At 38.8% G+C, this 23,871-nt stretch overlaps 1 protein-coding gene across 2 annotated transcripts; it reads left to right on the top strand.

The window, feature by feature from the left end:
* Positions 1–1,368: 1,368 nt before the first annotated feature.
* Positions 1,369–22,183, top strand: ASRGL1 (asparaginase and isoaspartyl peptidase 1). 2 transcript variants are annotated; one of them, XM_068183825.1, is made up of 7 exons: positions 1,369–1,527; positions 2,595–2,863; positions 6,578–6,720; positions 11,733–11,887; positions 16,066–16,184; positions 18,071–18,181; positions 20,821–22,183. In XM_068183825.1, exons 2-7 carry the CDS (start codon positions 2,677–2,679, stop codon positions 21,054–21,056), a joined length of 951 nt encoding a protein of 316 aa, XP_068039926.1. In that variant the 5' UTR covers positions 1,369–1,527; positions 2,595–2,676; the 3' UTR covers positions 21,057–22,183. The 2 variants fall into 2 exon arrangements, with proteins under 2 accessions (XP_068039926.1, XP_068039927.1); XM_068183826.1 differs by having other exon boundaries at positions 1,442–1,527; positions 2,580–2,863.
* The last annotated feature ends 1,688 nt before the right edge of the window (positions 22,184–23,871 follow it).

The following is a 23,871-nucleotide window of genomic DNA, read 5'->3' as shown; positions in this document are numbered from 1 at the left end:
AAAGGCAGTGGCCAAAGAGGGCTTAAGGTAAAAAGCTGATGTAGAAACAGATTATTCCAGTTCTATCAAGTGACATCCTTGTTTTGATGTGTCATAATGATAGAATTATATTAAAATTTCAACTTAAAGTTACTATATAAATTTTGTGTTCAGCTGTTCATGCAAACAACCAAAATTATTCTTCTAAACTGTTTAATCTAAACAGTATTTGTTTCCTGTCTTGACACTACCTGAAAACAAGATAAATATTCTACAAAAACTGGCAGCACTCTCAAATAATTAATGTAAGAAATTTTAATGCCTCTGTCTTAAACCTCCCAGTGACAAGGAAAAACCATCAGGAGTATTTCCTTTTAATTAAACCATACTCATTAATTTTCAACAAACCTTCAGGATCAAAACAGAGCTTAAATTGAGTGACTTCACACTGCCATAAATCCTTGCCCTTTTTGCACAGACATGTCCCCTTGACGCCCTGAGTGGACACAGCAGGCTGCATTCACTGTCTCCTGCAGCCTGGACTGCAACAGCTCCAAGAGACAAGGGAGCAGAGGCAGTGAGCAAAGCAGGAATGGTCAAGGGAGAAAGCCAGATGCATGCCATGTAGTTTGTACAAATGTTGAGAAATCTTTGCTCACACTTCTAGTTACATAGGTAAGGGAGTTCAGAATTACAGGAGATTTTTTCATAAACTCTTATTTTTTACTTTTCAGAAGCAACCTTTAGCAGCTCTACTTTTAGGTAACTACTGTTTGTTCCACCAGCAGCATATAATTAGAAATAAAACAAACATCAAGCTGAGTTCTTGTCTTTGCCATCAGTTTGGGAATGGTGTGGCCGCATACAGCTTATCCTCACATATACATATACATATACATATACATATACATATACATATACATATACATATAATGTGCCGTGCCAACCTGGCTGGGATGTGCGTGATGATCCCCACAGACCAAAGCTCCCTCGGCCTTCAGTTCCCTTCAGCTTGTGGAACTCCTCACGCAGGCCGAGCTTCGGGAACGGGAATAACCCGGCCCGGCCACAGGGAAGGGTGGGCACGCGGGAAGTGCTACTGGGGATCGATTTTGGGGAGAGGTGCCATTTTTCTAATTTAACTCGAGGGGAAATCAAGCGGTGGCAGGCGGTGAGCTGGTGTGACAGCGCGGCTGTGGCCGTGCACAGGGCAGCGACGGCAGCACTGCGGCCGAGGGGGAACCACGCCGGGATGAGCGCGGTGCGGCCGCACCCGCAGTCGGCACCCCAGGGCCGGGCCGTGCTGCCTCGGGGCCGGCGGCAGCGGCCCGGCCCCTGCCGGAGCGGGGCGGAGACCGCGGGGTGCGAGCGGCAGCAGCCGCCACGCTCGGTGCGGGCACGCCTCGGCGCAGCCGGCGGCGCCATGTCTGGTAAGGGCGGCTGCCCGCGAAAGGTCCCTGGGCCTGGGCCGGGCCGCACTGCCGCGGGCACCCGCACGGGAGCGCGCCCAGGGCGGCCGGGAGTCACTGCGAGGACGGGGCGCTCCAGGTGCGATCGGACCCCGCACTCCGCGGGATCGCCGGGGGCGGGCGGGAGAGCGGCGCAGGCCCGCCGTCAGCGGAGGTGCCGCCTCGGAGCGCGGCAGGGCAGGGCCGAGGGTAGCCTGTGCTGAGTGAGGGAAGAGCGTGGCTGCTGGATGAAATAAAACCTGAACGGCCTCGGTACGGGATTATTTGCCCCACAGCGGATTATATAACCCACAGCGGCCTCGGCTGGGACTTCGTCTGCTCCCCGCCTGCTGCCCGGCCGGCCTCCCTTGGGGTGGCAGGAGTGCGAGGGACAGGAGGAGTGTGGGGGGCTCTGTCGGAGGGGTTTGCTTGTATGATGAGAGGGAAGGCTGCTGCATTATATTCTTCACAGCCTCCAAAAATAGCCGTCCCCGAGAAACTTTTCACGAGGGGAGTTTTCTCTGGGAGGTGCCCCAGATTTCATTGGACATGAGTTAGCTGCTGCTGCTTCTTTGCCTTTTTCTGGAAGCAAACCCCGTGATTTGCATCTCCAAAGCTGTGTAGCGACTAGCAACCATGTCTTTTGCTCGCAGGAGGCCATGAGCAGTAACAACGTGGTGTTGGCTGCCAGTTGTGAATGAACACCTTGTTTTCCTGCTCGAAGTTCAAACTATTGCAAGAGGTCAGAGGTCTGGGATCCAGGTGGTTGAGTTGGGTAAGCCTTTAACTCGGGTCGGGTCAATTGCCTTTCTTTATTGCTGGTGATATTACTGTACTCTGACAACAGGCTGCCTGTCTAAAACAAAGAGCAGTTAGCAGGTTCAAGGGTTACTCAAATGCTTATTCCCATGTAATTTATTATTACCAGACAAGGTTCATACTAAATCACCAGACTGTAGAGTAACTTAACCTGAAAAGGGCCCTTCCTGTGCCACTTGACCCAGACCCTTCCTCAAAGCAGGGCCGGCCTCAGTTTCACCAAGTTGCATGGCGCCTCATCAAGACTGAATTAGGAGCACCTCTGTGCGACTACTTGGCTTCCTGAAGGTAAAATTGTAGCAAACTACCCATATGTGTTACCTAACCTGCAAGCCTCTCTCCTTGCAGAAAGAAGCACGTGCGAAAGACTACTCCTTCCCATCAACTGCCTTGTGTGCACAGCTGAAAGCCTGGGGAGGAACTTGGCAGGATGAAGCCTGTCATCGTGGTGCATGGTGGGGCTGGCCGGATCTTCAAAGAACGAGAAGCGGGATGTCGTGCTGGTGTTGTCAGAGCTGCGCTGCGAGGTTACGCTGTCCTGAAGCAGGGAGGCAGTGCCGTAGATGCAGTTGAGGAGGCAGTACGGTCAATGGAAGATGATCCTCATTTTAATGCAGGTAATTTTTCTAAGAATCAAGTGGACTTAGAATCATATTATATTTCAAGTATTTTGCCCTGATGCTTCTGAAAATCCTAGCTTGTATTATTATTATTATTGCATTAATATTGATTTATGTACATTGCAGTGGAGTAAATACTAGTGTCACAAAATAGGTGGTTTCTCAGCATGGTATGTACTGTAGTTTCTCATAGTACACTTAGGAAGATGAGTTATGCTTTTTCCATTCTTCAGTGTTACGTATCTGCCATTTAATTTGTGTAGTGCTGGTTTACTTTTCTGTAAATCTTCTGTTACTGTGCTATGTATATCCAGTTTTAAGACATGAGCTCTTACAGAATATGTGTTAAGTTAATGTGTCTCTTTAAGGCTCTTGGATATACCTTGCAGCATGTGCTTGACCTTTACCTATTGCCACAGAAATACTGGTGTTGGGGATTTTAGGTAGTTTTCTCTTCATTAATGCGTGCAATTAGTTATTTTGTAAATAATACTAGAGAAGCAATGCAATAATGGTATATGAGTTGTAAATCTATACCTTCCTATAGTAAGGGTTCATAACTGGATTTCCTAATCAGTAATGTGAATTAATGTTAGTGGTAGTAATCAAATACTTTCTCCTCTTCTTAGGATCTCAAGTTTATTATTTTGATGAATTTCAGCAAAAATATTTCCCCACTCCCACCATGGTATGTCAGAAAAGAACATGGAATGAAATGTAGGTGCTCAGTATTTTAGGTAACATAGCTATTAGTTATGTGCTCAGTTAGTTTGCAGAGGTTCATTTGTTCTCTCTCACCTTGCAGTCAAGAGCAGCTTTTATTTAATATGAAACTTTCATTGTTTTGTTATTGACTTGGGTTGAACATTTTGATTTTTAGAGCATTCAGGCTGAAATCATGAAGTGGACTTGAAGGTGTAGTATGTACTTTTATATAGTTAGCATCAGGGTGGCATTCTCTCATTTAGCTTTTGCTTAACTGGAATTGAGCCTTCACCCATTCTTCAGGTTTGACTATGATGATCTAAGTGGCAAGTAGTCTGTTACTCACAGATATATCTAATTGTTTTAATGCTCATTAGGTACAGCTGCTCTCAGAATCTGGCAAAAATGACCTGAATGCTATGTGAAAAGGACCCTGATTGGAGTGGCTGTTTGAAACTCATTGTGTAGTATTTATCTTCATAAAAGGATAAAATCAGTTTTGCTGTAATATTTTCTAGGCAAACAGACATTGCTAAGAAACAGCAATAAAGATGGGAAAGAATGGACAGAATAATCAAGTTGTGTCCTTTTTTTGCATGATAAGGTGTAGCCATGCTATGTAGGGTCATCTTGATGTAGGCTTTGTGCAAGGGTTCAGAAGCTATACTGGTGTGTAAAATCACCATTTTAGTGACTTGTGCATCATAATAAAGTCATCAAGTTCTACTTGTGGCATGGTTATATTTCTGTGTGATCTTATTGGCTAGCAGTATGAACCAGCTTGGCATGAGTACTCCAGGTGTAAGAACTGACACTACTGATCCTTGCACACTCTTTCCTATGCATCCTTTGCAGGACAGAGAACAGATCTATCTATCTACAGAAATGAGGGAGTTGGAGTACTCCTCTCAGAATGCCAGCTGTGATTAGGCTGATGTCAGACATGTTGATTATTTGTTTCCTCCTAGATTTTGTGTCTTCTATTCTTCTGTCTCATTTTCCCAGCCCTTTGCTTAATAAGAAGTCAAAAACGTTATTTTTTTAGCACTGCTGCCAACGGATGCCACAGCCTCAGAGGCTGGTGGTCCCTACCCATTGCTTTGGAAGACAGGTAAAAAGGCAGCCTGTAACCACAGAAGGAAGGTTTCATCCTACCTGAGATCACTTGAAGTTCAGTAACTAGCTTTGCTGTGGCGTACAGACTTTTGTGGTGACTAGTGGAATGAGAAAAGTTGGCTGTACAGCTCTCAAAGCTGGAGGAGTTGTGGATGCCCCATCCCTCCAAGCCTTCAAGGCCTGGCTGGATCAGGCTGTGAGCAACCTGCCTGTGGAAAGGGGTTGGCACTAGGTGATCTTTAAGGTTCTTTCCAGCCCAGGCCTTTCTGTGAGTCTATGGCAAGTGGGATGAATTGTTCTTAGAAGGTACCTACCAGTCTCTCTTTACCAGCTGTAAAAGGAGACTTGTTTAGAAAGCTGCCTTTGATTACAGAAACTGTCTGCAACTGTTGTCTGCTCAGCAAATTTTCTAAAATGCTAAAGTGTATCCTATGAAATGTGTCCAGTAGACATGGGATACTCTTAATGCAGTGATGATGGGGCCTGGTTGCATTTCCCCTGGAAATGGTTCTGGTCACTGATGCTTGAGAAAAGGTACCCTAGTTCTAGTGGGAATTCTGTGATCATGGATTAGAAAGCCTACCCTGTCAAAGGAAGTTAAAAGAACATGGCAGGGTTTAGCTAAGAAAACAACTCCTTACCAGCATAAGAAAAAGCTGGAACAATGATGTTCACATGGGTGGCACAAGGCAATTAACCTGTAAGCTCTTTACAGACCAGTCTAGAAGTTAACATATTGTGAATAATGCAGGACTTAATTGTGTAATAATTTCTGCTGTTGGAGACAGGTAAAAAATAACTTTTGGGGGGGTGTGTCTATATGTGGCAAGGGCAGTTTTTGAGATTACAAGAGGAGGATTACAGGATTTAGCTGCCTTTTGTCACAGGGGATTTAATTTCATATATTCAGGTCTGAAGTTCATTGGTATAAAAGTTTTATGTCAGTTATTAACAGTGTTTTCTGGACTGCTTTAATGTTGGTTTAACAGAAAGGAGAAAAACCCTACTGGGTTACTTATGTACAATGCTCAGGCTTTTTACCTGAGGTACTGTGTAAATCTGCCATGTTTTGGTTTGGTTTTTTTACTTCTTTTCAGGTTTAGTCTTCACCATCTCTATTAGCAAGGCTTGTGCACTTGATGACTTACAACCAATTATTATTCCTCTGTGGTACAATTATTGGCATTATTTAAGAAACCACCCTATTTGCATTGTCGCATTTTGTATGTTATTAATTTTCAGTTAGGTTAGTGATAGCACTGATAATTACAGAAGAAGATAACTACCTGATGTTTTATTACTTAACTTTTACTTTAAAATGACTTTATATAGTTGTTTTATTTGTTAATGGAAGAACTTGTTATTTCAAGCTTTTGGTGTAGTAGTGAGGGGACGCTTACTCTGCTCCATTAATTTTGGCAGTTTCTTGGAGTGCTGTGTGATGTTAATCTGTTGATAGGATCAAACACTATACTATTTCTTTGGGTGGTGTATTCTCCTTTGGAAGAATTTCAAAGGCAAAATAGTTTTGTACACTTAGAAGTTATTGGGGAATAAAGAATTCCGTTCATGATGGTTTGTTGATTTAACTTTAATACCAAGTATATAATTTGGATGGGATCGGAAGTGTGTTTTTCATCTTATTAAAAAATAAAACTCGGTTTTAAAATAGATGTTGTACTCTGTGAGACTTCTGCTAATGGCTGGATTTTGTGGTTATACTCAGTAGTGTTTCTGCTGGGTTGTTTGTATTTGGGAGATACTTCCGGTAAGTCAGCAAAGGGGGAAAGAGGTTGCTTGATGAGAGCTTATAATTGAATCACCTGGGTGGTTAGCTCTTAATGACTTTCTTCTTTTTCTCTTGCCCTATTTTTTTTTATTTGTCTTTAGGTTGTGGATCTGTTCTAAATGTAAAAGGTGACGTAGAAATGGATGCCATTATCATGGATGGAAAAAATTTAGACTCTGGAGCAGTATCTGCAGTTAAGTGCATAGCAAACCCTATAAAACTTGCTCGACTTGTTATGGAAAAGGTATGCTGATTATCTACTTGAGTATGAAACATTTTTCTTTTCCTTTGAACTTGATCCAGTATATTGATACACCTCAGTGATGGTGTTTGTGTAGTGCTTTAAAGCAGCAAGGAAGGGAGAAATGGATTGGAGTGTTTGGAAACTATGATCATAACCATGAAGCACTTAATTTAAGGGTTTTTGAGAAATATTTATAAACAATAGCATTCTAAGGAAACATAACTTGACCTATACATGTTGGTCTCCTGTAGTTCTGCTGCTGGTATTCAAGGGTTTTTTTTGTTGTTTTTCACTTGTTTTTTGAAGAGCTTTTATGTTGTCACTGAGTGTTGTGCTTGATCTTCAAGATTAAAGTTAGGTAGTATACTGTTCACTTTGCAGTGATATGGAACTGAATTAAATGACCCAGTTACATATTTGGCTGTGTAATGCATTCCTGTGTTGTTCTGGCTAGCCTTCTCCACTGTGACTTGATCAGGTGGTAGCACCATAACAGTTGTAGTCTTCCTCCAGTGGAAGATAACATTAGCTCTATGTGGTGCTGACAATTTGATTCCAAGATAATCAGATTTATCAGGGCAGTAAAATATTACTTGACCTTCTATATAAGATCAATCCCACCTCACTCCACTAAGTCCATCTAATATTTGCCACAGCAGACTTCTCTTATTTTTCAGATATGGTGCAACTGATATATATGTAAAGATGGGAGTGAGTGATCTGTATGATATCTGTGTCTGTTTTACTATTACGAGGCTGTGACAGTGATCAAAAAGTTTGTCCTGTCTTTGGAGTTTAGATTTTCATCCTACTAGTATAGCTGCCCCATTGTTGAAAAGGTTCATATTTATAAAAACACTTATTGATAAAGAAGACTTATGTTTCTTTAAACTTTCAAAGTGGCTTTTGAGGGAACAAAACCAGTTTTGGTGATCTATAAAGATGATTGACATTTGTCTTCTCCTCAGTGGCCTCCAAAGCAGATAGAATTTTTCATGTCCTTAATTGAGAGATAGTTCTGCTATTAAGATCAGAACATTTCACTAAAATATTGACTATAAATACTTCAGTGAAATGTATGTTTACTAGAAAAAGTGTTAAAACTTGTAATGAATAAGGTTTTTTCCTTCTTGCAGTTGTGTTTTTTTTGTTATTAACTAGATTAGTAAATACGTATAGGTGGTAGACAGCTTCAGAAAGACAAAATTTGAGAATATAGATGAAGGGTTGGGGGAGAGATGTCTCTCTAGCATAGTAAAGTGAATGTTGTATTTTCTTTTATTTTCTTCTGTAGATAACTTATTTTAATGCCTATTGTTTACTTCTTATTCCAGAATTGCTGATTTATTTTCTTTGATGTCTTGTCCATGAAAAAAATCCTATTTAAGTCAACAAGAATAAGGTCAAAATGACACTGTTGGATTTTGAGAATATAACTTTGCAAAGTGTGTTTTAAAAATTAAACAGAAGACCCCAAACCAACAAATAGAAAGCCCTCTCCTCTGTCTTGTCTATTGCAAGGTCTTTCTTGTCATTGCATGGTGCTTCTGGTGTTCAAAAGTGTCGAGGATAAATTTGAAATGAAATAATAAAATTCCACTGTACAGGACCAAATATAAAGGTGTAGCCCTAACACCATGACATTCTGTGGTACAGGCATTACTCTTTGCCAAGATGCAAAAAAATCTGTGTGCATGATGATAAATTTCCAATGTAAATGTTGGCCTAAATTGCTTGATGTATCTTAAGATGAGTTTCTGTGCTTCTCCATCTCCCATAAATGGGAATACCAACTGATGTTGCTCTTCTGCTCATTGTTGCCCATCTGTTCATCTTGACAGAGTTTTGGGACACTAACACAGGGTATTTCACAGTACATTTCATAGTGTGTTTTGTTGTACTGTGCTTGATTAAAAAGCATTTTTAACTGTGAGACTTAGGGGTAATAAGGGTAGTTTTTCTGGGGTCTTAAGTCTGTATGCATAATTCCCAGTGTTTTTTAGATGCCTTTATGCCATAAAGAATTTGGAAACATGCAGCTCCCGAAAACAAACAAACCAACCAAAACCACCCTGTACATCTGCTTGTAATTGTATTTCCGTCCTATTATGGAACAGTGTGGGCTCCATCTGGTGGCCAGAATAGCTCTTCTAGGTTGTTGCAACACATTTGTCCTTTTGGCTCTCACTTTCCCACTGGGCTCAAACTTGTCCAAATTCATGAAGTAGAAAAAAGGAGGGCAGTAGAATAATTTCCATTCATAATTTACTGTACTGTTGTTCACAGGAGCTTCTAGAGGTGGAAGATTTTTAGTACACTTACTAATGTAATACATTCTTTAAAAAGCACTTAAATTTGTGTTGAATTATTCCTTTTTGTATTAAACATAAATAGAATGATGCATTTAATTTTTTTTTTAATTTGGGGCATGTAACTCTTCTCAGCTCCAAAACTTCATTAGATGGGCTTCTCATGAACATTAGAGCACTAATTAATTGGTATATGTAAGCTGTGTGTATTTTCCCCTATTCTTATTGTGTAGGACTTTACATTTGGCAAAAGAGAATTTAACTTAGAACACAGACTTCTTGAGGCAAAGGGCCAGGTTATTTTTCTATGCTCTGTGCTGCCAGAGTTTTAAAATAAAGAGCTGTGATGGTGTGAACTTTTGGTCAGGCAGAAATTTGGGGTGTTTTCCCTATTTCCAGTGAAATAACTAAAAGTGCCAGCATTTGTTGCTTATTTGTAAGATCTCTTGAACCCTTTTCTTGTCCTTTAGGATTACTTTATGTAAATGTCTTCCAGAAAAAGTAGGTGCTTTACATTAGCAAACAAATTAATTGAAACTAGAAGAATGAGACAGAAAAATGTGCTTTTGCATTGTTTGGCAGTGTTCTGCTAGTTCTTTTGACTGACAACATCTGCTGAAGAGAATGGTAAAAATCATCTTAAGACATCTTCTTTTCAGTGAGGACTGAAAAAGAAGGAAGAAAGGAAACCCAAACACAAAGTCTTATCGTAGAAGTTTATTTATCAATATGCGAGTATTTCTTGTTTGTGTAGCCTAGGAAGGCACATGTTATGCAAATTTGCATAAGGGATGGAATCCTATGAAAAAGTTTTTAGAAATAACTTCTATTTTTTGTAACAAAACTTTTTATTTGAAACTTATTTAAAGGATGCTATAGTCTTAGCTGCTGAAGAAAGCAAGGGATGGAGGACACAGCCTTCTGGTACAGATCAACACTAAAGCAAATTTCCTACAAAAACCCACCAAACAACAAAAAAACCCCAACCCATACCCACAAATAAAAACCAAAACTATTCTGAATATTGTATTGTGTGCTTGTCATGGGTTAGTGGTAGTGGCAGAGGGGGGCAGTATTGCACAAAGAAGTTGTCTTTCAAGTCGAAGAACACTACTTCTAAGTTTTGTTATAAATAGCTTGGTCTTACATTGTCTCGTTATATGGTAACAGCACACAGCACAAAATCCTGATGTCAGCTTTCACATATACAGGGGACTTCTTGTCACCTTTAGTATTCCCTAAAGCAATACTCTCATGAATTAAAGATTAATTAAAAGGCATTTAAATTTTCAAAAATGTTTGATGTCGGGGCTGCAACATCAGAAATGTTTCTAAAGTGTAGTCCTCTGTGCCTGTCCAAAGGGCTTAATGCAGAGGCTGTAATAGGCTTAAGTAGAGATTGGTGTCTCTGACTTGGGAAGAGGTTTGTCTGGAATCCTTTAAAACAATGCTGTGCTATGCATTGGTCATGGTAGTGATTACTTGTCATTGCTTTAGAAATCAACAGCAGTTGGTGGTCTGCAACATCTTAGCCTGAAGCTTTGAGACTGTAAATGTCCTCCAGAAAGTAGCATGGTACAGAAATACCCAACCTCTGCTGTCCCTGCTTCTGGCCGAGCGCTGGCGCTGTGCCATGTGGGTGCTTAACAAGGCTCTGCAGGCCTGCTGCCTCCAGCAGCATGGTTCTCTTTGGACCTCATCTGGTCTGGTGTGCTGTGCTGCTGCATGGACAGAAAGGCTGGCTGTAAGTTAGGTGCTCTGCTCTGAAATTGTTCTGTGCTGTATAGTCAGACCACCACTTCTCTAAAACCTTCCCAGGCTCTGATGAGCAGCTGACAGCTGTGTAATTGTCCAAGAAGCTGCTGCTTACTTTTTGACATATTAAAATAAAACCAAAAAAAAAAAAAATCAGATTTCAGAGCTCAGAGTTACTACTAAAGTATAAGGATTAATTAAATAAATTTATCTGGCAAGTTTCTCTAAAATATGAATTAACCAAGCTCTACAGACTTTGAAGCATGGAATTAACTAAGGTTGTTGAATTAAAATCTGGTTTGAAGTGCTTTGTAAATAAAGGAATCAAAATAGAACTTCCAAGGATTGTTAGAAAAGAGTAAACGTTTTTTGGTCAAACCCATTAGAAAGTATTCTGTTCTTAAATTTGATTTTCTGAGTTAATAAGAATAGCAGCTTGTTGAAGGAAATATTGAAAATGAAATTGTTCAGCTGATGATAAGCAACATTTTAGTTGTATGCTATTTACATTTGTTGGTTATTTTACTAGGTGTTATGCCTTTAAACAGGAATTTATTTAGCATTCTTTTGAATAAAAGCCTTTTAAATCTCTTCGTTAAATGGACAAAACAGTTAGTTATAAATTAATTTGGTGATTCATTTGAAACAGTACAAAACAGTTGCATACAAATTAGCTAAAGAACAAAATTACCAATTTTTCCTCTCCCATTACAATAAGTGTTAAATAGATAAGTACAGTTCTTTTCTGTTGATGGTTAAACTTTGTGGTTTGGAGAACTGGAAGCTTCTTCATCTATAGTGGAAGGGGATGTGGACAGAAGTTTAGACATTTTTAAAATAAAATTTGTGGTTTTCTTTTTGTGGATACTTCTAAGAATAGCAGTTATATAAAACTGCTCAGAACAAGACAAAATAAGAATTGTCAATTAATCTCTTGTCTTTCTGCAGACGAAGCACATGCTGCTGACTGACCATGGTGCACACCTGTTTGCTCAGGCCATGGGTATTCCTGAAATTCCAGGGGAGAAACTCATAACTGAGAGATCCCAGGAGAGATGGAAGAAGAACCTTGAGCCAGATTCCAACCCTGAAGAGTTTCAGAAGTAGGTAAAATATATTTTATTTTCATATTTGGATAATTTACTTTGGGCTATCTGGTTACAAAAAAAACCTAAAAGAAACCAAAAACCCCCAAATAGACAAAGCAACCAAGAAAAACAAAACCCCAGACAAATAAACATAAACCTCAAAGGCCTGTATTCCAAATGTTATGTGGTTTCATACAGTCTTTACAGTATGTCTTTCTTGAAAGCAGTAGAAAATCAGGCTTTCAATTAATTTGCTTGAACTTAAATGACTGGAACAAACTTGATGAAACTTGTTGCTGCTTAAGAAGATTATTGGTCACTTTGGCAATAGTATAGGTTTTGTGGCTTTATTGGAGAACAAAGTTAAAACTTGTTTCTGCTCTTAAAATCATCAGTTACATAAGTGCACAGAGTAACTTTACCAAACAGCAGGTATTATTTTGTATAGCTTCTTCTGTGGAGGAACTGATTTTAAAAAATTCCCAGTTCACATACTAAAACAAGTTAATTAAAAAAACCCAAAAATCTAGGAAAGCTGATCTTTGTTAAGTAGTAAGTAGATTATCAGATTTGTCTTTAAATTGGATTGGATAGTTAAACAACATCAGAGTTGGACCAGTAATTCCTTCTGAGTGGTGACTGTGGCTGTTGCTTATAAAAAGGAATGCAAAAAAAGACCAAGTTTAGTGGTGGGTGGGAAGAGAGATGCTGCTGGATGGTATTGCCCAAAAGCAAAATGAATATCACTTGGAAAATAAGTGGTTTCATATAAAGTAGAGGGGAAGGTGAGGGAGACAGTAAAGGAATGAAAAACATCAGGTGTCAAGAATGTTTTCTGTGCCTGTGAGGGAGGCATAAACACTGAATTGTTTTGCGCTTCCATTTGTACATCCATGGTTGTGATGCAGGAAAACGCTGTATTACATTACATAAATGCTGTATTATGTGTTGTTCATCTGTTTTGTGAAACGGGAGTAATGGCAGGAGCAGAGCTGAATTTGTAGATCAGAAGGAGGAAATTTCTTCTGTGAGCATGTTAATTAAAGTCCATGAAATGAGGCTATAAATTACAACCAATATGTTGCTTTCAGTAAATTGCTGGAAGGAAAAACAAAGTAATGAGACAAGTGTGAATATGGTCTTGTAAACTAAGTGATGTTGTTCCTTGACCATAGTTTGGTCTTTGTCATAATTTGTTTTGTATCCAGCAGAAGTTTTCTTTTGGTCTGTGGTCTGTCCAAGGACTGTGTGGTAGTATCATTGATTGTGAAGAATTTTAAGGATGGTGTAGCCACCACTTCCTCTAGTTCTCTTGAACATACCAGTTGGAATAGCATGGCATTTAAGTCTTCATTCATTCCTCATAACGGCTTCATTTTTACCTTTTTTTTTTCCTGAAAACACTTAGGCATCTTCAGCTTCAGCATGGACTTCTTCTGGAATATCTGATAATAAAAAGCTTGTGTATTTCTGGAAGGCTGAAAACATTTTCTTGTCTTGGCCATGCTGTTCTTTTTCTGAAAACCAAAACATCAGCACAAATTCACAAAGTTTAAAACAGGTCTCTTTTAATGCAAAACTATTTCATTCGGTATCACACGTGGAATGTTCTTTTTCCCTGTTATGTCCACAGTGATTATGCAGAAACTTGCCTGAGGTGGACAGACTGAAGGTGAAGTAGTATTAGTCAGAGGCAACATAATACCAGATCATACTGGGAATTTGAAGGTTGGTGTATATTTTACTTCCAGTCCCCTGATCCTCACAGTGTTGGAAACCTTGGGGTTTCGTAGGCTTTGCAGTCAGTCTGGTGTCTCCTCTGCTGGTTAGAAGCTTGCATTAATTTACGCTGAAAGCTTAGGATTCCATTGCGTGTACAGCGTTCCATCTTGCACACCTTTTGTCGATACCAAGGTGTGATTTGATTTATCTGCAGTTTCCCACTGCAAAGACTCTGGCAATACCCTTGTTAACAATTACTGAAGTTTGCCTGAGAATCCCACAGAAAGGGTGTTGAGTCTGGCTGTAAGGTAGTAAATGGACTCCTAGCCCCACTGTGAATCATACTGCTAGAGTAACTTCAGGTATTAACTAACAAGGACCCTAAGAACAATAAACAAGAAACCCCACTACTGGTGCAGGGCTGAGAGACAAAATAGCGTTTAAATAACTCGTTAGTTAAACAGAGATACATGTAAATACATGTCACTTCATGTGTATTGGATAATGAAAAATTTAGACAAAAGGAAATTAACAGATCCAAATTATACATTCTGTATCACAGTATATGCAGTGTATAGGAATAATTCTTGATTTAAAAAAACCCTAATAGCATCCTCTGGTACACCACAGGTACTTGTTGAGGTTCTTGCTACTGTCAATAACTAAAAATAGAGAGATGGTTATAATTTGATAGCAGTTTTGTCTTCTTTGTTAATGTTTTGGAGTCAACTAGCCGTGAAAAAAATTTATTTGTATCCTCTTTGTTCTAAAGATCATCAAAGGAAAGGTTAAACTGAAGCAGTAAAAAAGGGAGTGTAAAAAATCAAGTGTAGTTGTCTATTTGCTTGACTGCAGATGAGGTGTGTTGGACACATTCACTTTATTTATTGCCAGTTGTGCTCTCATACCAAAACAGGTAATTATTGCCTGTGTCATCTCTGTGCTTTTATTTTCACAGTTGCTTAAGGTAAATATTTATCTAAGAAAATGTACATCTGGATTTATCTTTCTTAGTTTCTCAGGAGGATCTAACTTTAGTTGGTTGAAGGCTGCTACATGAATGTGCAAGGGAGTACTGAATTTACTAATGTTCTTTTCAGCAAATCATTTGTAACAGATGGGTGGGTGGGAAGCCCATCTGCACTGTCATATCAGTTTGAGATGAGGTCCATCTCTACATAAATGTCAGAGCAGCCTATAAGGCCTGTGATTCATCAGTCAACTTTCAATTGCTGTGAATGAAGTGTAGGGACTGACAGTATGATATTTTACATAAGCAGGAGGGAACAGGAAGTTGGGTCTCTGAGAAACTGACTGTGGGTTTCAAGGTACACAAAGACTTTGTCTGACTTAATTAGCTTAGATTTTGCACAGCTGTATAGAAACGCTAGGCAAATTCGAAAGGTATTCCTTTTCCAGTTGCCTGTTGGGTAGTTCGTGAAGGATTGTTACAAATTATTTTTCTGCGTGGAGGGATTTAGATTATTTTTGGGGTTTGGTGTACTTCTCCTAGTCACATACTGGTTTATGTTCCTACATGAATTGCTAAGACTGGAATATATGGATATTTAAACTGTTGCTTCTCAGTAATGCCTCACTTGTCAGTCAGCAACTGTTACAGTAAGTCACGACAGGCTTTTTTTTTTCCCATAAACAACTACATGTCTATTTTGAGCAGGCTATTGTATATGTCTTTTCTGTGATGAAGAAATAAAGATATAGTTGAGACTTCTGTTTTCTTCAGTGCCTGAATATTTTTAAACCAATGTGCAGTTTCAACAGAGTCTACTGGCCAAGTGATTTAAACCTCAAGATTACGTAGCTACAGAGTACAAAGACTAAAGTATGTCTTAATGATGCATTGTAAGCAATACTAGTTGAAAGGAAAATAAATAAGCTTTTTTTTATATATAAATAGCATTCAAACATTAAGGGGAGTAAGGAAAAGGAAAGAGGAGGAACAGGAAGGAAATGATTCAGTGCATGCATAACATTACTGTCCTTTTCTGTATTCACTCATTTACATGCATTGTCATTAATAATTCTGGTTAACCTCCTGTTGAAACAGTGGAGCCAATTGTTGCATCTTTGAGTTGCCATTTAGGGGAAAGTTGTGTGTCAGCCAAAAAACTACTCCAGAATATAATGACTAGAAATATTTCTGCCCTGTGTGCTTTTGTTTTGCGGGTTTCTTTCCTCCCCAAGTTTCCATGCTGCGAAAGTAAACAAGTCATGGGGGAAGGATCAAAAAAAAAAAAAAAAAGTGTTTTCTACTCTATTAAATACAAAGCCTGTGAGAATTATTGCATGTTTCTTGTTATTTTTGTAATGAGAAGCATGGCAAAAATAGCTTTATGATGAGCAGTAATTCTGTTGTAGAAATCTTTAAAGCTACCTGGGAAATAAAGACAACATGCTTTGGCAGGTATGCTTTAATTCTGTCTAATTTTATGAACTGTTTTTCTTGGCAGAGACCTTGGAACAGTCGGTGCTGTTGCTATAGACAGTGAAGGCAATGTAGCTTGTGCAACATCCACGGGAGGACTCTCTAATAAAATGATTGGCCGTGTTGGTGACACAGCATGCATAGGTATGGGTGTGGGATCTTGCCTTTCACTTTTTGGAGGCATCTCATTTAAAGAAAGAAAAGAAATATTATAATTCTCCTTTTCATTAATGAAACAAAACATAAGTACTAGTCCATCTGAAATGGAGGTCTGACATTCAAATCTATCAAAGCTAACGCTCCTTACAGCATGGAGATTGGCAAGAAATAATTGGGAGTTCTGTGTAGAAAATGGGGATGAAAGTTTGTTTTTTCTTTGTTTGTTTCTTCAATGCTAACACCTGTGTTTCCTTTCTGTTGATTCTGATAAAGCTCTCCTTTTTTATGGCTCTGCTTTCCGCTAAGTCAAAAACTGTAGCCTGCTCCATATTATGATGCTGTTTCCTCAGTACTTAAGGAAGTAGGTGTAATTGCAGTTACTACTTGTTGTATCAGTGAGCAAGAATTATACAGTGACTTGCAACTTTGAGTAAATTCCTGTTCTTAAGAGAGCCCTGATAAAATGGTCTCAGAACCTAATAGATGTGGTGTGGAATAAAGGAAATATTTTAAGAGCTTTCTTATCCAAGTATAAAAAGACACTTGAAATCCTATCCACAGACTTCTTCCTCTCATGAAGCAGACTTGCCAGTTGATTGCTTCAGGGTTCTACCATAGCACTGGGATTTGGAAAATAATTATTTTTAGTAAAACGTTCCAAACTCAAATAGCATTGCTGTTGGCAATATGTGATTATTATAAAACTGCCTGTCTTTCTTTTGCATACAAAGTTGCTGACATTTTAGTATCCTCTGGATTTTGACTATGGTTTTCAGTTTTGTGTCTGGCTGCAGCCTTCTGAATGCTGCAGAAGTTGAAAGGAAAATAAATCTACACTCCTCCTCTGTAGATTATGTTCAGCATTGTTATGTCAGTTTGGGACATGGGTTTGTGAAGGAGAAGTGAAATTGAGCACTTTTGAGCATATTGCTTGCAACTTTTGGTCTTGTTATGTGTCTTCAGGATTTGATACAGAAATGTCAGCTGTGCTTTTAAATATTAGAAGCTTTGGTTAGGGGGCATTGACTTAACATGGCAGTGTTTTTCCACATGTTACTCAGAGTCCATTCAAAGAGTCTGATCAAGAAAGTACAGAAGGGAAAAAACTTTCATTGCTCTTTGAAGGTCTCTTTCCCCTCCCCCAGTACCTTGTTTATAATGCTGTGGTATGTTTCTTCCTAGCTCCTGGGAAATACTTTTCTTAGGAGATGTTCTAGAAATATGGGTATTGAGCAAGCAGAAGCTTGGTGGAGAACAGGGTGTGGAATGTGCCAGCAAAACAAGGGTGGGAGGAAAAAAAAGGGGGGGAAGGGGAGTTCAACAGAAGAAATACTCTGCTTATGGTGAGGACTCCTAAGATTCTTCAGGAGTACTTTGTGAAGTTGTAGTAGAGCCCATGCTCTTTGAATCTCTTATGTGGTGTGGAGGGTAAGTTGCCCTCAAACTGGTCCGCGCACCAATGGCCTCACTGTCTTCGTTCATATCTTCTCAATTGATATGACCTGGCATTCTGCATCCCGACCCTATCTTGTTGATCTTCAATATACCCTCCCTTCCTGTTCTGGAAAATATTTTTGCCCATTCCTGTGGAGTGTTGGCCTCCTTCTGCCTCTTGTACACAAACAGATCATTAGTCTTCTCTCTCAACTTTGCAACTGACTTGCTCCAACTGGTGTTCATCTCTTTCATATATTTTACTTTTCATATTGTGGCAGAAATGAGAGTGAAGCTTTTCTGACACTTTGCTCTCAGAAATGCGCATAGCTAATGGACCTAAAGGAGTAAATGTTTGGTATCAATTTTAAACAATGCAGGGCTTTTAAATTGTATTACAGAATATTGCCTTCTTTTTTTTTTTTTCCTTTGAAAAGGAAGTGGAGGTTATGCTGACAACCATTCTGGTGCCACTTCAACCACAGGACATGGGGAGAGCATTATGAAAGTGGTCTTAGCCCGACTGATTCTCTATCACATGGAGCAAGGTATATTCCAAACTTGCTGTAATTGAAAGTAATGAGGATAGGAAACATTGCCTAATCACAAGTTTCAGTGTAGATACTGTCTTCTTAGAACAGCTGTCAGAAGAGTTGCTCTCAGGGGTACGTGGATGGGGTAAGACAAAAACTTTAGAAACAAAACAAAGTATTAAATTATTAATAAAGCTAAAATAGCTGAAGTAAACAGAATTATCTCTGCTGCCTGATACTGAATCATGCTTTAGATCAGTGTACATTGAAAGACATTACTCTATACTTTGTTTAACAGAAGTTCTCTAATAATTTTTCTCAATTATAAACTAAAATTCTGTAAACAAGAAAGAGAAAACAAGTAAAAATAAGATATATTTAAGGGAGCAGTAAGGGAGGGCTAGAAACAGATAACTGGAGCTGAAATAGAAAGTATGGTATATTGCCTTTCTCATGAACTGTAAAGGTCTTTATTGTAACAACTCTGGTTACAGCAACAGTAATTATTTTAAGACTTTTTAATCATGATTTCAATTTACATTTTGTTTTGGAAAATGTGCTAAACTGACTGGGTGGGTATGTGGTAAACAGCTGACACAGTATGTCTTATATGACTGTAATACAATCTGACTTTGGGATGACCCTTTGTAGCTTTACCTTCATGACTTAGTCTGTCATCTAAACCCTTGATTAGGTTACAGCCCGTAAACATAGACAACATACTTGTGTTGCATGCAGTTCAAGAATCATTAATATAGATATCACCATTATTTTTAGAAAGCTGTAGCTTTGGGGCAGTACAGTGTAACTTTGAGATGGACCAAAGTGGAAATAGTTGGAAAATATTCAATTTACATTTTCATTGGAGAAGCAGTAAGTAGAGACACAAGTAACAGCTGTGAATATTTTTATTGTGCTTTATGGGGCTGTTTGTATATAATGGATGCATTTCTCTAAATCTCATAGCTGACGTGACAGTTTCAGCATAAAATACAACCTACAGATTATTTCCCAAAGCTCTTAACACGTTATGCTCTCCCTTTACTCTCTAAATTACGTCTGTGAGTATTCAATTTGTAAACAGCTTTCTAAGCTCTTGTCTAAACTGTATAAACCAGTTTCTTCTCTGGCTTGAAGTTAACTGCATTGCAAGACTTATGCATTGATAGCAGTTATCTGGCTTGTTATTAATCAATTTGAAAGGCAAATGAGTCTCAAATTAAAAAGTTTATTGAAAGAAAAGAAAAATAAAATTAACCCACATGTATTCATGTCTAGTTTGTTTGCACTTGTTCACCCTGTCCATGCTTGCTTTACCTTCATTCATCCTGCTCAGAAGTATAACTCAGCTGCCAGGCAAACACGTCAGCAATTCGATTCCCCCCAGCCCCTCCTTCCAGCATGTTTCCATGAAGGCACTGAAAACAAACCCTTAAGCTGTTATAGCTTTTTGAGTCCTTGAACAGTGAGCTGAAGTTGCGTGTGTAAGAACAATGGTAGAGCCCTCATAATTCTGTTCAGCTATTTGGTAATTCGCATACTAAATATCCTCTTTTGGACAAATGCTGCAAAATTTACTTCTGTATTTCAGGAGCAAATTGCTTTGCCAGTCTTAACAGCTGTTGGAATTTCAATCTTACGGTGGCAGCTGTTGTCTTGGTGAAAAATCAAACACTGAAATACTGACCCTTTGAAGACAGTGCCACTGACTTGAATAGTCACAGTGCCACCCGTGCATCAGAGTAAGGAGCTTTATCCTGTCAGTCACCAGTGCTGTGAATAATTCTGACTCTGCTGGTTTTATTTGGTTTAAACTCAAAATTTGCAGGGAAGGCATGAAGGTCAGGTTTTGTTCTATAACCTAAGCTGCATAACATTACTGAGGGTCTATATCTTAGGGTAATTAGGCCAAGCCAACTGCATTCCTGAATGTATATTTAAACTTGTAGTGAACAACTATTTTACAGCTATTACAGGCCTGTGTGCATGATGTACCTATTAAATTTGATTTATTTAGAAAATACTCCTGTTAATACAAATCAAGTAGAGAAAAGCTAAAGTTGCATTGCTGGTCCTTTGTCTGATGTCTAGTACATTGAGACCTCATTTTGCCTGATGGTTTCAGAAGTTTCCGGAAGAATCATGCTGATGTCTGCTTTTGATAAATTATGACAATGTGTAGTACATGCTTTGAGCTCTGTTGCAGCCAGTGGAACTAGAACAGAGATGATTACTGAAATTTTTAATTGTTTTGATGTGTGTTTTTTCAAATCGTAAATGCTTTAGATCTAGTTTGTCTCAAACCTTTGATGAAAACCTTGCAGATTAACATTTTTTTTCCAGTCAAATGATGACGTAAGAAATGGTGTGTCTTGAACATAAAGTTTGTGAGTTAGTTTGTATTAAACACTGAAACTGAATCAAAATCGGAAGCTATGTAAATAAATAATTGGAGCAGTACCACACCATAGCAGCTCTTTGCAACTGTCCAGAGCCTTTCCAAAAATGCATCCTTTCTTAGACTGGAAGTTTCTTGCCAATTTAATTGAAAGGGAAATTAGATTTGACTGGTTCCATGGGGAGGGCTGAAATTTTAAGAGAATTTTAAAACTGCCAGGGCAGGTACTATGAAGTGATTTTGTTTTTCTTTTCAGGAATGTCACCAGAGGCAGCAGCGGACACTGCATTAGACTACATGAAGACACGAGTTGGGGGTTTGGGGGGTGTCATTGTTGTCAACAAGGCAGGAGAGTGGGCGGCAAGGTTCTCCACCAAGCAAATGTCCTGGGCTACTGTAAAGGATGACAACCTGCATTATGGCATTTATGCTGGGGAGAAGCATGTAAAGTCTGTTGATGAAGCTCTTGCATCTGAAAGGGAGGGATTCTAAGAATGAAGAAAGTTGACTGACAGAAAAAAATCAAGATCTCCAGTTTTTGCTGGAGGACAATGACAGTTGATTTTGTCTTTCTGCAAGATCATTTGTTTCACAGGTATTACCACATTTACAGTCAAAACAAAATCTGGACATAGTTCTGTAGTGGACATGTATATATATGGAGTCTTTTAATACCTTTGTGAAGTCAGATCCTCTTTTTTAGATAAGGAATGGTCTGTAGGTTCCTTGGTTAGCATGCCTTAATCTTACATTAAAGGGAGCCTGAGTTTCATTATTAGAGGAACTCCTTTCCTCATCCATTCTCAGAGACTGCTGCCAGGATGATTTGAGCGAAAAATACCTATTAATTAAAAGCTGAATTATGAAAATACAGAGTATTTTGAGCAGCCATCTCATGGTACCAGCTTGCTAATAGTCAATGAAATACCACCAAAGAGCAGTGAAGAGCTGAGACTTAAATTGTTCTCACTGGCTTGAGGTAACTTGTCACAGGATATAATGAAGCAAAAAAGTAACTTTCTCCAGAGAAAAGAAAGGTGATGCTAAGGAGCTCTAATTCCATTCATTGACATCGCAACCAAGTAGGCTACAATGTTTCAAACTGTATGTGGACGGTTGAAAGGAAAGATGCTATGGACTTCGTATCTGGGGTAGTAATAGAGAAAGTCATGCTTTTAATAAAAATAACAGCAATCTTTTCTACTCAAATGCAAAGGTGATAGGCACCTTTTAAGTCAAAACATGAGACAGAGATGCCATTTAACTGGAAAAATAATTACCTGAAAGTAAGTGATCAAAGCAAGTTGTACTAAAATAAATAAAAACTGTCTGTTAACAAGCTTCTTGTGTGAAGTCTGAAACATTGTCTGCAGAGATTTTCTTTTTTTTTTAAAGTATTATATTCTATGTTACTTCTAATACAGTTTCTTCATTAAGATTTTGTATTTTTAAAAGAAAAAAAATTTTCTTTTCTGACTCTCAACTGTATAATTTTTTTTTTAAGAACTGTAATAATTTTATGCATTTCAGCTGGTGACTAGATTTTCTCTTACATACCATCATTCTGTGGAATGTTCCCTTTACAAGATAGCTCAAATAAACATAACAAAAATCTTAAATCGTGGTTTGAAGCTACTCATATCTGTGTCCCAACTACAATAAGCTGTATTACTGAGTTGGCACATACAGAATAGTAGGGTTGCCAAGACTGTCTTAACTTGCTCTATGCTTTGATCAATGGTTTCTTGGACATTGCAGATGATTGGATGTGGACAGCAATGGTTCAAGAGAAGATGGTGGATGCAAAACATGACCATGGAGTACATATGCTCTTTTTTTCAACAGAAGATCATGTTAAAAATGGCTGCTAACTGATCATCAGAAGTTCAGAACACAGTAACAGTAATTCTGATGTGCTCATTGGTAGAAAAAAGTAGCCTTCTATTGAGTAAAAATTAATTTGTTTCCCCTTCTGTGCCTGAGATACAAATCCTACAGGGCCAGGCTGTTCTCTGAGGGTAAAAAAAAAAAACAAAAGTAATATCATTTCCAAAACACCTCTGAAGTATTTGTCATCAATAATCTGCTTTGCTTATCTCACCTGTCCCTAGTGGAAGATAAAATTGAGGACAGGCAATAGAAGAATAACCTCCATGATTCAGCCAAATTTCACTTTGCAGCATTATTTTCATGAAATTGCTCAGTGGGGTTTTTTTTAATGATAAATAATCCAACTTGAAGTCTGTTTTGTAGAACTAAATGGTGATGCATATAGGCATGGATGTAGGCTGCACACAAGAATACAAATATCTTGCCATATATACTGGCTTTGTGAGATGAAAGAGTGCATGGAAAGCACACCTGTTATAACCTTTCCTTTGTTTGAAGTAGCTGGAGGGAGGAGTACGGTACTGCCGTAACACCTGGTGTACCTTCTTTGTAAAGCTGTTTGAGTGTTAACAGTTTTGGTTCTGGTCACGCTCCAAGCTGACCAAAACCCAAGTGCTGGTTAGTGTAGCAGTAAGCATAAGCTGATACACCTGCTGGGTGGTTGATTGGCAAGGATTTGGTGCTATGCTAACCCCGCCAGTTGGCTTTGGGTTAGCTTTGAACAAGTTCACATCGACCCAAAAAGGCACCAGCAACCTCAGCAGCACCACACACAGGATCTCATGGATGTCTGAAGGAATAGTAAATGGCTACTAATTCACCTCAGCTGTTCTCAGGAATACTATGCAGTAAATTGCTGGCACTTGACAAAGTCATTATCCTCTATAGGTTCTTCTGTCACTCATAACTAGAGTCGCTGGGCACCTTCCAACAGTGCATTAAGCAGTGTGGCTACCATCTGCTCTGTATTTCTTCTGCCTAACCTACCCCTTGGTGCCATGCTCTATATTCCTTTCCTATAAAAACTCTGATTTTCAAAAATATGCATAGGCTGTTATGTTGCCTAAAATCAAAAAGACAAAAACTTGCAACTGATAAAAAGCAGATTTTTAATGAAAGCTTTCAGATGCATAGAAATGGCTACCTGCACATGTGATAAAGGATTGCTACAATTTTTATAAGGTTAATTAATTAGTATATCTAGCAGGCACATCCAATAGGATCAGTTGCCTCAGTAACCCACCCTTGGGTTAGCCACTTGCAGTTGGTACAGGGGCTTCCTTGCCCTATTTGATATGTCTCTTAAGTTCTGGTGGAGAACTAGATATTCTTGTCAGAAATTCTCTTCCTAAGAAGAAGACTCAACAGAATTTCAAGAATGTGTCAGAAAGACCTAGCTTATTATTCTAAAATGTGA

The sequence above is a fragment of the Anomalospiza imberbis genome, chromosome 3, assembly GCF_031753505.1.
Source record: "Anomalospiza imberbis isolate Cuckoo-Finch-1a 21T00152 chromosome 3, ASM3175350v1, whole genome shotgun sequence".
Lineage (NCBI taxonomy): Eukaryota > Metazoa > Chordata > Aves > Passeriformes > Viduidae > Anomalospiza > Anomalospiza imberbis.
Note: the sequence above shows the minus strand (reverse complement) of the source record. Positions and strands in the feature narration are given on the sequence as shown.